Below are 18,583 nucleotides of genomic sequence, written 5' to 3' on the forward strand. Positions count from 1 at the left end.
TGAGCTTCGGCACCCATAAAGGTTGCTTCTCACTGCAGCCAAGAACTACAGAAGGCATAAGGAAAAGGACAAAGTGCAAAAAAACAAGCGTCAGGTACCTTGCTGCCAAGGTACGTGTCTGTGATGGATTGTCACCTTACCAGTCTCCATTCACTGTTGGGTAGATCTTCCATTTTCCACTGCGAAATAATTCTTGGAGCTGGTCCCGTGTTAGCCACAGAGCAGAGCTCCAACAATTTCTTTCCAAAGCTGGCCTTCAGAAAATGAATTTAAACCTTTTGAATCAGGTATCTGAGCGAAGCTGTGTCAAAGTTTTCTGTTGTTGTTATTGTTGTTGTTGTTTTTATTGTATCTAAATGCGACAAATAGATCTATAGGATGTACGTGACCTACCACCAAGACGCTCTGTTAACGAACATACCTATAATCAGACAGGTACACATCAAAAGAGGGGTTGTTAGAATAAAAAGTCAGAGAGGCATCATATTACAGATATTTACTGAGGGCCTGTGTATGCAGGGTTAGAAAGGATAACGTGTGGTTTCTACTTTCAAAGGACTTGCAATCTAATTGAGGGGGCAAGAATGGAAACACATGCAAACTAAATAGTGCAACATACAGTATAGGGCACAAGTAACTATCAGATAAGTAGCAAAAATAATAAATGTCATTAATTGAGAGTTAATTGTAATAAATACGTACTAGTATATAATTACTAATACTATGTGCCAGACATTCTGTTAAGTAGTTTATGTACATTATTTCATTTCCTGAAGTACTATCCTCACTCTAAAAATGGGAATTACCTCTGATCTTCTCCCCATTCTGAAGAAAGAAAGAAGAATGAGGCAAAGATCTAGAATCAGGAATATGCCAGATGGCAAGCAGATACATTGATCGGAGGCTAAAGACCCATTTAGGGGATAGAAAGAAATGAACCTTGAGGCCTGTGTTAGTGTGTTCACCACCATATCCCAATGCCTAGCATAGTGCCTTGCACAAAACAGTTGCTCAATAAATATATCATGAACCAAAAACAAAATAAAACAAAACAGCCCTCTGGTTTGTGTCTATAACCCAGATCAAGTACAGTGAGATAAGAGTAATTAGTGAATTAGAGCCATATACCAAATAGTCTCAGAACCCAATGCCAATACCTCCCAGTCCCCCAATTACAGTAAGGGATTCAAGTGGGAAAGATACACCATAGTGGGACAGGTCTGACAGCAACAGCAGCTGCAACTCACTGGGGTTCCTGTCATGGAAACTGACCTGGTGAGCAGTTCACAAGTCCTCACTCTGGCCTGCAAGACTGTACGATATCTGACTCTGGGCACCTCTGCAACCTCAAATCCTTCTTCTCCCCCCTCTTTTCCTCCCTCTACTGCCACCGGGGCCTCCTTGCTATCCCTCAAACCAATCTCAGAGCCCAAATTCCTCCGCCCTGCTTTTCAGGTCTGTAATAGCCACTCTCGCCACATCTGGCTACCCTACCCTGCCCCCTGGCACTATCTGTTTATCTGTCTGCTGTCTTCCCCTACACACACTAGAACATGGGCCCAGAAAGGCAGAATTCCATCTGTTCTCTTCACCATTGTATCCTCAGCATCTAGGATCACACCTGGCATGCCATTAAGTACTCACACACAGCAATTTTTTTTTCTTAATGTTTATTTATTTTTGAGAGAGAGGGAGTGGAGGAAGGGCAGAGAGAGAGAGAGATACACAGAATCTGAAGCAGGGTCCAGGCTCTGAGCTGTCAGCACAGAGCCCGACGTGGGGCTCGAACTCATGAACCGCGAGATCGTGACCTGAGCCGAAGTCAGACGTTTAACCAACTGAGCCACCCAGGCCCCCCTCACACACAGCAATTCTGACTGGAGATCATGCTCCCTAGCTCTCAACTACCTCCTTCCCAAAGGAACAAGATTTTGTTCAAGAACTGTTATGTGGAAATTGATGAGTAGAGCTTGGAAACAAGAGACAGAGTGGCAGGAGCCAGACCAACCTGTTTATAAAAAATGCCTTTGCCCAGCAAGGGGAAAATACACCTTAAAACCTCTGGCAAAGTACATGCTTTCTTAGGACACCTTTAGCATGCTGTGCTTCTGAAATGGCACCTTGGCTAAACAAGATCCATAAATTTGCCAAAACAACCAATTCCCAGGACGTAAGAATCACTGCTACCAGTCTCAGCCTCGTAAACGGACACGGGGAACCGTATGCCATGATATCAAAAGACTGGCTCGCTGCTGTAAGCAAAGCGAGGCAAGTGAACCACCCAGGTGACAGGAAGGGAAGTGAGAAAATTAAACAATCTTATTTTCATTATTTCTTTCCCTCACTGAACACTATTAAGGAGCTAGACGCCATGAAAATGGGTTAAAATATGCTGACTTTGCCTCAGGTTTGAGCTTTCATGGTTCCTGGAGGGCATTTATCATAGGACCGAATAACGTGTTTGAGAGTCTTCTTTTGTGCAAATTCAGACTCCAGAGGCCACAGGATGTCTGATAAATTCAAAGTAATAATATAAGTAAGGTCGTGATGCCTCCCAACTTTCCTTGTTGGAAGAGTTCATGGTGAAGTATTCCGTAATCTCATGAATATGTATGGGGCACTCACTATGTTTAACAAACTATGCTAATGGGATGGTGAACCCAAAGGAGAATGAGACATGGTTCTTGCCTTCAAGCTTCAAAGAATTTCTCACTCATTGGGCACATCAGATAACTAAGATGGTAACAGGAAATAATAAGTGTCCCAGTCCAGGTATTTTTTTAAGTGTAAAAACACAAAGGATGGAGGGATGGAGTCCAAGTGGGAGAAAATAAGACACTTCATGGAAGAGAATACACTCAAACTGCTCTTGAAAGGTGGACGGAATTTCCATAGGATTAGATGGCAGAGGGCCTTGATGTGTAGCATTTGCCGACTTTTATTGTGTAAATATTCCCAGTTTGGCTGATCTCAAGTCGATGACGTGATGCCACTGAATACAAAGTTGGGAAGAAGTGCCAGCCCCAGCACACCATCTATGAGTCACCATCTGAGCTTTGGACCTTATTAAATCAGTCTGACCCTACTGCTTTAATGAGTGGATTCACAGGTCTTAAAAACCTCTAAAACAACATTATAAGGGAAGAGACACTTCTGCCCTTCTCCCTCCGCTTCAGTCTGACCTTTTAATACTCTTTGTCTGTCCTTCTGTTCTCAGCCCTATGTCCCGGACTGGCCTACCTAGTATTGATCTTGGCCAAGTGCCAACCTGTGATTCTGGTTGCTCTTCTTAGCGTTGTCTGTGAATGCTCGGGCCGGCTATCGCACGGCACAGGGACTGGCTTCCTGCCCATTGCCGGTGTTGACACCCCTGCTGTCTCCATAATGAAAAGCAGCTCTAGGAGCGGCTGGCTAGCTGGGCAGGGTGTTTAACTGTTCTTGTAGCAGTTGGAAGGGAAAGCCAGAGAAATTGCTGGGAAGCTTTGCTGAAGGAAGATGCAAGCCAGCTGAGACCGGGAATTCATATTAATTGCTCCTTTTAGTTCTTAAAAACAACAACCACGACAACACAAGCCGCACCACCGATGTGTTCTCCTTCAGCCACTGCACCTTTAACTGGTTTTATCACCCAAAGGGTTACATTTGAAATGCCAGGCCCCAGTATCTGTCTTTAATTGCAAGCAGATGTCCTCAGTACGTGCATAAGCTTGTGTCAGGAGGATGTTTTTTTTTTTTTTTAAATTCACCAAGGAGACCTCTGCCAGACAGGAAAGGAATATGTGAAACTTAAAGTTATTATTAGGAAACTTCCCCCATTGGGCCCACTAAGCAAGGGGCTGGCCTGTGAGAAAAGGAGGTCTCTAAGATCTCTCGCTGCACATGGATTCTTACCTTGAGGCCCAGCTACTCTCAAAATACATTTATAGCAAAATATGGCCACTGCAGATTTATTTCAGCATGCGCTTTTCCTAATGATAGTTTCTCTTCCAAATTGTTATATATTGTTTCATAAAGAAACTTTTTTAGCATGAAAAAGTGTTTGAAACCATCTGCATCATTTCATGGTTCTTTTTGTTTGCTTGTTTCACTTATCTCACGTGATGTGCTCTGTGATTTACTGTTCCAGTATAAAAGAAACACACTCCCTCATTGAGCTCTGGGGAGGTAATATTGTCTGTTCCAAAGGTCCAAAGATTTCCTGTTCAGATTACACAGGCTTCTTTAGAGCTGCCAAGAGTCATAATATGTACGAGATAATATGCTTTAATTCAGGAGAAACTGTAGATGGGGATTCAGTTAATCCAGTGAGCCACAAAGGAAAGGAAGTTCCAGCTTAGAAGTATCCCTGCAGTCAGGCCCAGGATTTGCTGTGCCCAAGGGTAGCCATGGCCAAGAAGACAGTGCAGTTCCAGGACCTGCTGTGTAGCATCACTGTCATGCGTCTTACCTGGTCTCTCATGAATTGACCCCTAAAGGGTATTTCTGCTCAAAGCCCCAGCAACCTGGCCCCATCAATATATCTTGACAGAATGTCTTCAGTATTCAGACAAATCATCCTGCGCTCTATAGCACAAGTATGCCCTCATGAGCATCACCTGTGTGTGGGAAGTCCTCACAGTAGAGCCCCAAAGAGGACACAGGGACTCCAACCAGAGAAAATACACCTTGTCATAACAATCACCTGGCTGGGGAATGGGGCATAGAAGATAAACTAATAGATTCTGGGGACCTTGCCAATACACAGATTGACCAGGGCCCTGGAGATTCAGATTCTATAGATCTGAGACAGAACCTTGAAATCCGTATGTTTAACAAATGTCGCAGTGGATCTTGATGGTCAGGCCAGTTTGGGAAACAGTGGAGCGGGGGTGGATTCAGAATCTGGCTCCAGTTCAAATTTGGATTCTACCATATAATTGCTGGGTAGCCTAAGACAAGTTAGCTAGTTGGTCTGGGCCTCTGACCCCCCCCCCCCCATCCATAAAACATAACTAATAATACTTCAGAGGGTTGTTGTGAAGGTAAAATGGGAAAATCTATAAAATGTGCTTAGCATAGTGCCTGGTGCATTTTTAAGCACATAAGCAATGTGAGACATAAGCACCTCACATTTTTTAACATTGCCATCAGCCAGCGCCTTCAGACAGCAGGATAGTTTAGGGTGTGGCATCAGTGTGACCAGATACCCAGCTTGACCTTGAACCTGCAAGGGCAGGTTGAAGGGAGATAAGGACTTTAAACTGAATACTTTTTAGTGAGGTTGATCACAGTTTGACAGAAAAGAAGGGCAGAAAGGCAACAGGTGGGTCTGGAAAGAGCTGTAGCCATTGAAACCCAAGGAGAGAAGATTTCTGCTATACGGTCAAGGATAAACAGACCTCAGAAAGACAGGCAATAGTCAATCAAATGTGAGGTTTCCAAGGAGAGACACAATTTGCTGAGAATAAATTATTTTTGTTTGATTCCCTTTTAGCCTCAAAGCCAAAGTATAGAGCATTTATAGGTCATCATCATTTGCCTCATTTATGTAGCAGGCATCATGATTCTAAAAAGTGTCATGCCCTGTTGTCCTAACAGAGGTTACAAAGATGAAACACCCACCCCAGGAAGCTCGCTGCGTGTCAAAGGGCACAGGCAAATGAGCAGTGACAGCAAGGGGGGTAAAAGCAGTATCCAGGACTGTCGGATGGAGAACAACTAACCTTCCTGAAGGAGAAAGCAAAACCTCCCAGAAGGTTTTTTTCCCAATTGTATTGAGACAAAATTGACATAAATCATTGTGTAAGTTTAAGGTGTACAATGTAATAACTTGACAGATGTAGGTATTGCAAAATAATTATCACAGTCAGAGGCAGTCTTGAGATAAAGATTTCATGACAGTTACATCATCGTTATCATAATCCTAAACTCGTAGGGATAACAACTGCTAACATTAATCAATGCTTAATTTATGGCAGATTCCATGTGAGGCCCTTTATGTTACCTCTCGTCATGTGTAAAATGACTGCCACATGCAGTACTTTTGTTTATTGACTTGTGTTTGCACGGTCTATTCGGAGCTGGGTCCAAATGCCATTGCTGCACAACTGGTAAATTACGATACTCCCCAGAACATTGATTCTTCCCCTCTAGCTTCCTTCCTGGTACAGTAGAGAATTCACTAACTTACAAAAACTAGAATTGACTGCATTTAGTCCCAGCCTGAGTCTTTGACCAAAATCACCTCCCCAGAGTCCCACTGTCTACATTCAGCCTGCACAGGAGGATGTAAATAGTGGAGGGTCTCACTGGGCTTAGGGCAACAACCTGTCCTCCTAAGTGCAAAGCCCTAAGTTCACACAGCCTCGTGAAAAACACGGTCACATTCTTCATGGGAAAGATGGGCCCTTGCTTTCAGGGTAATGGCTAGCAATAATAACTGAAAAATAAGAATAGCTATAATAAGAATATCTAACATTTACTAAGCACTTATATTGTATATTTAGTATATTGTGTGTACTAACTGATTTAAACCTTGCATGTATAGATACTTGTCACTGTCCCCATTTTATAGATGGAGAAACCAGGGGCAGATATATGCCATAGTTAAAAGTTGAGTACAAGGTTGCACATAAGTAGGAAAGATCTGATTGCAGCTAGTTCTAGTCTTGGGGTCCTGTTCTTGGGCAGGTCCACCCTGAGGAGCTCTACTCAGGATACTGCAAAGCAGGAATTCTCCAACATTTGCAGGATCAAAATTAACTTGTTTGGAATGACCATCCCAACGCACCCTGACATCCCCCCCAACTCAACACACCCCAGCTCAGCTTTGCTCCACCCACTCCCAACAGAGAGATCGAGGCTCTTTACCTACCCAGCCTGTGTCTCACTTTTGTGCAGTGGTTCTCCTAGCCCCAGCTGCCTTTCCCTTTCTCTCCATTGCCTGTTCATCCCAAGGTCGGCACCCATCTCAAAGAGTCCCTTCCCCGGGAAGCTTGTCCAGACTTGCTAAGGGCCATCCCACTGCTCCTTTACAGATTCCTACCCAGAAGACTGTGGGCTCGCTGAGGCCAGGGGCTGCAGCTGACCATTTATAACAGCAGCATTTAAAAGCTCCTATGTAAATATGTCAGAGTGTTCATTATCTGCTTACTGTCGCATGCGTTCGTTTTTCCCTCACTGCTCAGCACTTATAGACATTAAGGACAGCTTTGACACAAATTAAAATTAGCAACTTAGCATGACACCTCTGTTTGCTAAGAAGACAGTTTTATTCATTGTGTTTTACTTTTGTAACCAGCACCCTTTTGGGCCTGGTGCAAATCTGTGGCCTTTCCTTGAGGACGCCATTTGTTCCTTTTATGTCTTGACTCATCACATATTGTGGAGAGTGTTAGCTGAGGAGCACATTTGCTTTATGAAAATGTTACCAAATGCTGATACCATAAAGAGGAAAGCACCAGATGTCTGTCTGCAAAGAAAGCAAAATCCTCGTTTGTGACGAGTCAGGGGTAGCCAGGGCTCCCCAGGCATTTCCGGGCCTGGGGTTTGGCTCTGCATGCTCCCTTGGGGCCTCATAATTGACCCCCACATTCCATCTCAGTCATCATTCTGGAGAAATTTGTCAGCTTTACTGCTGATCTGTGCCTGGAAACTGGTGTCCATTAGTGTTCCCAGTTTTAAGCTGAGACACATTTGCTGGATAATTTTGACCAAAATAACACGTAGGATTGTGTGCTGTCCTGTGATTGATTTAATTTTACTCTTCCTTTGAGCTGTCACGAGTTTCTTAAGGTGCATACAGTTGTCAGTGGAACAGTTCATTTACAGTCAGAAATTATGTAAACTTACCAACTGAAATAATGTTTTAATGCCCAACTTAAGGCAAGGGGTCATAAAACAAAGCATTCTCTGATGTGTGGTAAGGAATTGGAGGGGAGCATGTTCTAGATAATGGTAATAATAAAGACTGAGGATATCAAGGCCTCTGGTCAAGTAGACTTGAGGGTATTTTCATAAAATGCAATTTTCCTTCTGGTCACGTTAAAATCAATGTGTAATACATTATCTATCCTGGGCAAATGTGTATTCTCTTTGCTTTCTGTCATAATTCTTTATTGCATTTGGCAGCAAATGAGCTTCTAATATTAACATTTAGAGAGAGAATAAAAAGAACTCATAGTTCAGAAGTCATAGTTGCACAGAATTTAAAATATTAACTCACCAAAACCCCCAAAGCCTAACTTCACTTGGAAAAATGCTCTCACTGATATGCCCAGAATGGAAAAAATCTTACAAAGGTTAGAATCCTGCAGGGTTTAGTGAGAGGATCCTGACTTCATCTGCTGGGCTCTATATTATGAACACCACACCCGACAGCTGCTTCCTCCTGGTAGCTCAGTGGGAGCAGTTAGTGAAAAAGCACATTGAAGAGTGGACCGGGGCTGGTGGGCAGGACCCGCCTGACTCTTGAAATTCAGGGAGACAGGAGTGAGCTCACTGCCCAATGCATCTTTGTTTTGCTTCTTGCCCTTTGTTCATAATCAGAGAGAGATTTCTTAGCATTGTTTCTGCGGACCTCTACGGAGGCCCCAAAGCATCAGCAGCTTCCCCGCTTCCACATGATTCCCAGAGTTTATTGTGAGCCCGGACCACGTTGCCCCTCTACGGAGGTGCAGAATCCTAGAGAAATCCCTTGTCCACCCAGATAACAGTTGCATAGTAGCAACAGTTGTAGCAAAACAACCTGGTTCAGAGGTTCAAAGACAACTGCATTGATCATTTTCCATTTTTCCTGTTTTTAATGCAACCTAATAGTGGTACCCATAGAATTATAGCCACTTTTAGAATAGATGACTCATTGCATGCCACACGTCACAAATCCTGTGTCCCTCCTGTGCAACTTTTCAGTTCCCTTCACCCCTTCCCCACCCCCAAGATTGCTCACATGTTTATTTCCAAGAATAAACTTGTTTGACTGAACTGTTTTTAATATTGTTTTGAAACGAGAATTTATGTCCCTCTGCATTTTCACAAGCAAGGCTCAAGCTTGGACTCAGATGTTATAGGAAGGCAATTTTCCATTGTTTCTGACCATGTCTAGCCATGAGACCAGAGGTGACTAACACCAGGGTTTCCATGTGCTCTGATATTTATGAGTTCTTTTTAGAGGGTAGGTACACTTTTAATTTTAAAAAGAAAAAGAAAACAAGGGAGAGGATTATTGTGAGGTTGAGCCAGGTCACATTTTGTCACTTGAAAGTGAAATTGTAACAGAGTCACATCAGACCATTTTTACAGGGATGACTAATGGTTTTCTTCTCTTTCTGTTCCAGCCACACCAGCTATCCTTGGCAGAGCATCCCAGAGTCTGCAAAGAGTTAATCCAGGCCTAGGGACAAGTAAGAATTTCAGTCCTTTTTCTGTCATCAGTGATATTGTCCATGCTTTACCGTATTCAAGCTACTATTTTTTTCTCTGCCTTATTTGAGATTTGGTACCTGGATAAATGACTGACTGAATTTGCAAAAATAAGCAAAAATATATGTATAGACTTTTAAAGGATGTCTTTTTCAGCTTCTCTACAAGGGGGCTTTTTCATCTCTCTAATTTGCTTATCTTTAGAGGTTAAGTAAAGCCAAATTAATGTGAAGGGGAAAAAAAGATAAAATAATTGTGGACCAACCATTCGTTTATTGAATTTAGGAACTGCCTCCTTTTACAAATCGTGTATTATGTTGTCAGTATGATTTTGAGATGTTTATTTACCTAGTGCTCTCATTGACAGTAAAGCTTTCCCTTCAACCATATCGTCTTATGATCCAAAATTCTGCCTTCAAGCGAGCTCTTCTCCTTAAAATGCCTTTGCACATCACCCTCTTGTCCTCTGACAATCTCCCCTTCATCCCCAAGACTGAACTCAGACATCAGCTCTGTGGAGACGCTTCTCTACATCGGCTAGAACCAAAGACTTGCTCTGCCTCTGTGCTCCCAAGGAACTTTGTCCACTGCTCCATTAGAGATCCACTTCCTGGTGTCTGAGCGTATATGCTGGTCCTATGCGCAGAACTCAAACCCTCCTGTTTTAGAAGCCTCCACCATGTTCGTCTGTTCCCTAATAACCCCCTAATATGAGGGGTTAGAAAAGGGGTGGCTTTTTAGTGATGTTTGGGTTCTCCCAGCCAGTATTTTTCAAAGCCTTCACGCAGCAGATAATGTAACTTATTGCTACTTTCTGCAAGGAAGTGAAAAGGAATCAGTTAAGAATGTCTTCCTATGTATAGAATGGTGGGGTCACTGTATTGTGCACCTGAAACTAATATAATACTGTATGCTAACTATACTGGAATTAAAATTAAAAACTTCAGAAAGGAGAATGTTTTACTGATGTGCATGCTCCGCCCTGCATTGGTCTCTCCTCCACACAGGTAGGACTCTGCTCCTCACTTTCCCTCGGAGGGGTCATACGATTTTTCCCATTTTCTTTGTAAAGTCACGCTGGGCCTTGTTGCAATACAACCTCTGGGTATGGCAGATGTGTTGAAGAAAGTCCTGCCAAGTCATTTGGCATATGTTGATTTTCTGTCTTTGTGATAAGCAAGAATACCAATTATCCTTTCTCTGTGATATATCACAGAGATACTGACCTGCCCACACAAGGCAGAATACTACCCTTCCAGCTTCTCCTTTTCAAAAGTTAGCCCCCCTCCATCCCAGGACTGATTGGATAAAGTTACTCGCGTCCGTGGATGTGGCTACCAGTGCACACTTTTCCACAGTGCACATGCTTGGACACAGGGCCACCTTTATCATCCGAGCATCTCATTGAGATGCGACAGACCCTGGTGCTCTTATCACCTCCCTGTCACTGTATCCCAAGTGTTTAATTCTTTGCTAGGCACCCAGCCCTAACTCTGCACCCTGGGGAAGAAAGACATGAGTAAGATATTGTCCTAACATCAGCAATCTCATATTCTCACTCAGGAGATAACTTCACACACGAAGCTAGTGTTCAACGTGAACTGTCTGATCATTACGCAGTTATAATTCATACATTTCCTATGTGCATTTTTCTAAATTCTCAGATTCAAAGCAAAACCTGGGGCTAAAACCTGGGTCAAAAATTATGGGGCTATTGTAGTAACCCCTGAGTAGCAGTCTCCCTCCTCTCCCCTTCTCCCCCCTACTCATCTCTCCCTTCTTGTATCCACCTTCCTCTGCCAATGACAGTTTTAAGAACCCAACATATCACTCTGCTCTAAACAACTCAAATTTCAAACTTCAAACCTACCCCAAGCCACTGAAATCCAACATCCCTCATCCCCGCTTATAAGTCTACACTACTTAGTACTCCCCAACAACACTGTGCTTTCCCACCCCTGGGACTTGCTCATTTCAGCCCGTCTTCTGGAGCAATCCTCCTTCCACCTCACCCTGCATTCTGTAAATATAAATCCTGCCCGTGTTTAAGGCTCAGCCAGAACACAGTGCTTGGCCCAAAGCAGTACTTCTCTTCGCCATGTTCGTCTTCGAGGGAGATCATGCTATTTTATACCACTTTTAAGGAGTATATCAAATGCTGCTTTGCAGTAGAGCTATTTGCATATTTCTCTTATCTCCCCATCAGGATTGTGAACAGCTGGATCTTATTCAGAGTTGTGTAATTCACCGGGCCTAAAACGGTACCTTGAACATGGTACCTTGAACAGTACCTTGCATATGAATTAATTAAATGGAAGCACCCTTCATAGCTCCCTGGTTACCCATCCTTCTCCACATTTAACAATTCCCACAAGCACCCCTTGTTATGGGGCCTCTGGGCTGGCTGGAACCCTCATGGAGGATCAGATCTCCCCACTTGTGTTAATTACACATTAATTACCCTGTTCCATTGTGGAAAGGACTCCTAGGAATCAAATGGTTTATACTCCGAGGACAGCTTCTTTACAGGCAAAGGCTACGATATGGTAACAGTAGAAGAAGGGTATGCATTGGCCAGGGTCTGACCCAAGTGTGGGCCTTTTTGTCCCCTCTGTGAAACACAGATGTTCTTTGTCTCCAGATTTGGAATCACTGCCTAAGTGCCTGCCAAACACCTCTGTACCAGGAAGCCCAAAGTCTTCTCACGATGGGTTTTCTGTAGTAAGCCAGTGATGTAGGTACATTCTAACTGTTTGGACGCCCTTAACCATCAGCCCCCAGGTTCCACTTTAGGTGCGGATTGCACACCAAATTACATTGCTAAGCAGCATTGACAGACTTCTATATCCTGCACATCTTTCTGAAAGAGATTTTGTTCTCTCACTTTTAAAAGCCATTCCTTTTCACTGAATTTACTGCATATTGCTGTGAGAGTGTAAATTTTGTGATCAGTGGCATTTCCACCTGAAATTAAAATGAATATCCAACCAGAGGAAAATATTGAAGTTTCATTGACTGGCATTTGGAGCATAAATGAGTCCAAGATTTTATGAAAATGGGCATTCTGAACATAAACATAATGACCGAGGTCAGAGTTAAGTTTTGAAAGGATTCCAAAAGATTATCATCTTAGATGGGCACAACAAATGAATTGCTTACAGTTTTATAAGCTCCCAAACAACTTCCTTCACTTCGTAAGTTACTTTTCAATAGAAACATGATTATGAGACAGAAGTTTGATACAGTCATCGTCACCTTTATATGTCCTTATCTTACAGTCTTAGCCAGACTCCTGTCCTCGTCTGCTAATTTCTCTCTGTTACCTCCTGCTTTTCCCTATTCCAAGTCATCCTGCTCTCTGCTCCCATGTTCATTCTTCCTGCCTACGTCTCATGCAGTGATTCTTATGCCTGAACACCTTCAGTAGCCCCCCACTATTTTCTACCTTATGAAGAAGCTCATCTCCTTGGCATTCAAGAAGGTCCATCATGTGGATCCTAAGTGCTTTTCTAGCCTTATCGCCCTTGTATGCTATGGATACCCACGTTCGTGTCTCTGCTTTTCCTGCTTCATTGTATCTATTCCTAATAACCCCTTCACCAGAACTTCCCTCTTCTTTCCTCTGAGTCAGGAACATCCTTCATGGATTGTTCTCTTTCAGGCATATTTCAAATATCACTTTATCCCCAAGAGAATGAGTACTTCCATCTTGGAATCTGTGTAGGCCTTCCTTGCTTTCTCTTAAGGAAAGAGTATATAACACAGTACTTTTCAAAACTCAGCCTGTGGAGCAAGATAGCAAGACAGACTGTTTAAGTCCCAGATCTACCATGTACTTCCTGAGTGATCTTTCCTAAGTTTCATAAGCTCTCTGTACCTTGGCTGTTTGTTTTGTGTTTGTTTGTTTGTTTGTTTGTTTGTCTCTAAAATAGGGGTGCTAACAGTACCTACCTCATAGCTGTTGTGGGAATTATAAGTGTTGATATATTTAAAAGAGTTAGAATAGTATCTGGCCCCATGGTGTTTATTGTGTTCTCTCGTGGCCCTTATTTTATTCCAACAGGTATTAGGATTGAACTGGATGAAATGTCCTATACTCAGCTTTATTTTGGACCTTAATATCATGTCATTTGTTTCAACCTAATGGATTCTTGTGTATGCTTTCTATTCCCTTGTAATAGACTATACTATCCTCAAGGGTAGAGGCTCTATTGTATATGTCCTTGTCTCCCACAGTGCCTGACACATGCCAAGTGCTTAATGAGTAGTTTCTGGATTTTGAACACACGCACACGCACACATGTAAAAAAAATCCAGGTTTTCCCTGATAGCATAATTACTCTTTGGCTAGCACAGAGCACCTCTATGCCCTCCAGCAGGCATTTATGAAAGGAGAGGGACAAATATATACAGGAAGAAAAATTTCTCTTGTCCATTGCTATAAACACGTATAGTCTTTCCCAAAAGCCTTCCACAGAACCTTAACTTCAGGTCATGGGACTGGTGTCATGGTCTAGTCTTAGGGTATGTCACAGGACCTCTATGTCATCACTGTGGTATTCTGTTGGCACTTCAGCTGCTGAGGGAAGCATAGCCCCACTCCTGCCTGTGACCCATCATTGCCCCCATCCAAGCTGAATGACCCTCTCAGCTTTGAGCATTCTTTTTCATCAGATATTTTCAACTTTATGGGCTTACTAGCTGACAATATGGCTAAAATAAGCACAACACAGGGGCGTGTGTCAGAGCAGGGACGGTATCTGAGAATCTGCAGGATTTACTTCTAACAAAGAACTTGAGCTTCAGACATGCTTTAGAGAGCAGTTCTGACAATGGGTTCTGAAATTAAAGCTGACATTGAATTCTTGACAGGCTACTGTTTATAAATAAGTCAGTAAATGATTCAGTAAGTAAACACAGATTATTATGATCCCTTTTAAGGAAACAGTGTTTATGTTGGCTCTCCCTTGCACGCAGACTAGTGGTAGCCCTTCCTGACTCATAGCACTAATCTCCAGGTAACGCCAAGCATCCTACAGGTACTATTTACTACCCACCCCCGCTTCCTTGCTTCTCTGAAGTACGAGGAAGACAGACAGAATTATGTACTTTACACAAAACGAAATGGAAGTGCAGAGAAAAGACGTTCCTAGACCAACAAGACCAACAAGAGAGTAAAGAAGATACTGTCAGTGAAAGTACTTTGTATCTCTCCCAGGATACGCAAAATAAAGTGTAGACAATGCATATTATTGATAATTCAATAACAGTGTTCAATTACAAGGCAAAATATGGCCTTGGCAGTGACTTTTTTCCAGCCCCAAACACCCAGACAATGCCTGCTGTTACTCCCCAGCTGTTCGTGTTTTATCATACACCGTCCTGTTTTCACATGTAATTGTTGGGAGATAAAGATTCTTTGTAAGATAAATACTAGGTCTTAACTTTTTTATCCTTCCTCAATTCCTAGCAATTTGCTGAGCCACAATTGGGGGTAGGTAGACATTTACTACTTAATCTACAAGAGAGCTGTTCTCTGTGCAGATGCATCAGCCAGTGTTAGTGGCACTGTGGGAGTGGGAAGTAAGCCTGCAGCTCAGGCCAGCCTCCTCAAGTACTCGCAGCTCCTTACTGGTTATAAACATTTATCAAGGTCTTTTCTTTCTTCTGGAACCCAAACAATAAGAAAGTATTTAGAAATCTGTGGACATAGGCCTCTAAAAGCCTTGAATCTTAGAAGTGACTGATTTTTTTTTTAAGTCTGCAAAGGATGACTAAGCAACTCCCTAAAAATCCCAGTGGGCCCTTTGTGTGCTCTATACACCAATTTCTAGTTTGGTTTCTCTTCCAAAGCATAACACACATTTTTCAAGGATGAAATCCAAGATAAACGTTCTTTCACCCTGGGTGACCTCAGTGGGTGGTGAACACTTTTTAGACTCTAGAAAGCTAAAGCCTCCCAGTGTTGGTTGTGACCTTGGAGTTCTTCTAGCCTGCAGCCTTCTGATTCACTGCTGAGTTCTTCAAAACCAACTCTGTAATTACCGCTCTCAAGAGAGCTCTGGCTTCTGCACACAGGAGCCTCTCTAGGGAAAGAACCCCTGAATCTGTCATTCCAGAAGAGCCTTTGACCACACCAGCTTCTACTTGTGATGAACAGTTTCTTCAGATAATATACACGTGTACATTGGGGGAAAAATTTGAATTTGTTACATAGGTGTGCACTGATTTTAATACAAATTAATCTATACACTTAGAGAGACAATACTACATCACATTTCTAAAGATTCATGGAACTCAAACACACGTGCCATTAAATAGTAGTTCAAATAAGAGTATGCCTCATGGCAAATATATGCAATATGAAATAACATATTTAAGTAAGAAATAACTCAGGTGATTAATTACTAAATGAAAAATGTATCACTTAGAAAAGAAGTTATACAACTTTCAAAGGGCTTCTTAAAATATATGATTTCGGGCACCTGAGTGGCTCAGTCAGTTGAGTGTCTGACTCTTAATTTTGGCTCATGTCATGATCCCAGGGTCATGGGATCGAGCCCCACATCAGGCTCTGTGCTGAACATGGACCCTGCTTAAGATTCTTTCTCTCTCTCTCCCTCTGTCCCTCCTTGACCCACCCCTCTGAAATAAAAAAAAAAGTTTTAAAAAAGAAAATGCCAATACTCCAAAAAAAAAAAAAAGGGGTATGATTTAGGGGGACCTGGGTGGCTCAGTCAGTTGAGTATCTGACTCTTGATTTCAGTTGAGGTCATGATCTGAGGGTCATGGAATCAAGCCCTGCTTTGGGCTGTGCATTGAGTGTGGAGCCTGCTTAAGATTCTCTCTCACCCCTCCTGTCCCTCTCCCAGCTTGCATTCTCTCTCTCTCTCTCTGTCTCTCTCTCTCTCTCTCTCAAAAAAAAGTATGATTTATAAGAAATTGATTTGCACGTAATTTGCAATCTGTGATACAAAATAAGCTATTTTCTTTTAAGGTCAACAATTATTTAAACTACAGGTTGGCAAACTATAGTCCCCAGACTAGATGCTTGCTTTTGTAAATAAACATGCCTATTTGCTTCAGATTGTCTATGGCTGCTCTGAGGATAGACTAGTCATCATGTTTGTATCGGTGGTTGTCTCTTAGTCTCCTATAGAAAATTATTTTCAATTTGATAACTGACATTAATGAGGATACTAGATTCACTATATGAATTTACTTCACAGTCAATTCTTCTGAAATACACTATATTGTAAAGTAGATTAAAAGTATCTTCTAATCAATGTGGACATGTGGATTTATTATTATTATTATTGGTGGTGGCAGTGGTGGCATTGTTATTGGTACTCTGTCAGATGAAAGCATCTGTAAATGCTCGGTGATGGATGAAACAGGCAATAATCTGCAACTCAACTGTCTGGATACATCATCATTTTCACATAATATGTATCTTCTGAAGAATTATAGTCAGTATATCACATGGCTCTAGTGTGAGGGCAAACCTGACTTTGCAGGTCTGTAAATCTTTTATAAACTGACTGCTGCCACTGAATTCCAGCCAAAGAATAAAGACAGAAGACTCTCTTGTTAGGAAATCGTGTAATGGAAGAGACTCCTAAACCTGAAACCTCACAACATCACCATCGATGTTAGGATTCGGATGAATAGCCTTCATGAGTCCTCAAGGTATTCTCAAGTAGCAATCGTGTGTTTACTCCTACAGGCTAACTTCTGATTTTTCATGTTTTATGGAAAAGCAGCCTTGAACACTTCTTTATTCTCTCTTAAAATTCTTTAATAAGTAAGAATTTTCAAACTCCAAATTTGAATTAATGGGAAAGCAAATATTTGCAGGCGAGCCCATCTGTGGTCTGTGCTGTCGGCACACATGGCTATGTGCACCTGTCGCTGTGAAGCTCCTGCCAGGCAAACCCCAAAGAAAGGGAGATAGCATCCTTTCCGCTAGTGAAGCTTTTCTGTTTCTGAATTCCAAAAGCATTTGAAGTTGCCCATCTTTTGCATTAAACTCAAGTGGCTTGCGTACACCTGGTGTCTTCCCTTCTAGATTGTGAGTTATTTTGAGAGCAAGGACATAGTCTTCCTCATCTTTATATGCTCTGTCCTTTCCTTCACAATTTAAACAGGGCCTTGCACAAAATGGGAGCTTAATATTTGTCAAACTGATATCACGTGGAGTTCCAGGAATTACCTGAGAACAACTGCTTCTAGAAGGGAAGTGGAGGGAGAGGTGTTAGCGAGGATTATCATGATATTTGAGTTTGGCATCCCAATTCCCCCTACACGCGCGCGCGCGCGCACACACACACACACACGCACACACACACACACACACACACAGATGAGTAACATAACTGTTTCCTCAAACTTGAGAGCAATAGATACATTTTCCTCTTCTGCCATTTTTCGTTCTCATGGGGAAGAGAAGAAGGTCCTACGGAAGCCTTGGAAATATTTGCTCTTATCAGACAGTATTGGTTTTGGCAAACTCTTATTAGTTCCAGTTGATGTCATAGGCTATCTGATGAGGACTTTAGGGTTTGGGCATGGAGACCACAGGTTGCCTTCTGTGTATGCCCCCAGCATCCTGCCAATATGCCACGAGCTCCAACTTATCCAGCTATAAACGAAGATGTCAACAGCTGTCTTTAAGGGTCATTGTGAGGAGCAAATAGGTACATAGAAAAATTCCTGGCACAAAATAGGTATGGAATACTTGTTAGCTATTTTATGATCTTTACTACTGCTGTCACTGCAGAGTGGTAGAAAGAGCGGTAGTGGCCTGGGCCCCCGGAAGTACCCTCCCCTCCTCCTGACCCCACTCACCAAAGCTTATCTCCAATTTAAGTTCATTTCTACTGGGGGTGGGGGGCAGTAGGAAAGAGGCTTGATCTTATATAGTATATCTCACATCTGAGTAGTATATATTTTAAGAAAATAAAACCCTCACAGATTTCAGGGAATGTTTGTATCGCCCAGTTTGAGAAAAATTGATTTAACAAATAAATTTTAATGTTATGGACATGTCTTTTTCATTCTGCTTTAATCTCTTAAAAAAAAGTGCAAAACTTAATTTCATGGCCTGAGAGGCCCTCGTCCCAGAAGCCCTGCTTTTGGGTCCGGCCACGAGCACCGCCATCTGGACTGCCTGCTTAAGTCAGGG

At 42.4% G+C, this 18,583-nt stretch overlaps 1 protein-coding gene across 10 annotated transcripts in view; it reads left to right on the plus strand.

Moving 5' to 3' along the window:
* Nucleotides 1–18,583, plus strand: part of GHR (growth hormone receptor) — a 274,434-nt gene that overhangs the window by 189,959 nt on the left and 65,892 nt on the right. For all 10 annotated transcript variants that reach the window (XM_086678108.1, XM_086678072.1, XM_086678061.1 and 7 more), the window contains one exon: nt 9,315–9,380. In XM_086678108.1, the coding sequence (XP_086534234.1) occupies nt 9,315–9,380 (66 nt within the window). The remainder of the gene's footprint in view (nt 1–9,314; nt 9,381–18,583) is intronic.

This window comes from Puma concolor, chromosome A1 (genome assembly GCF_028749965.1).
Source record: "Puma concolor isolate L17-30 chromosome A1, mPumCon1.1.hap2, whole genome shotgun sequence".
Taxonomy (NCBI): domain Eukaryota; kingdom Metazoa; phylum Chordata; class Mammalia; order Carnivora; family Felidae; genus Puma; species Puma concolor.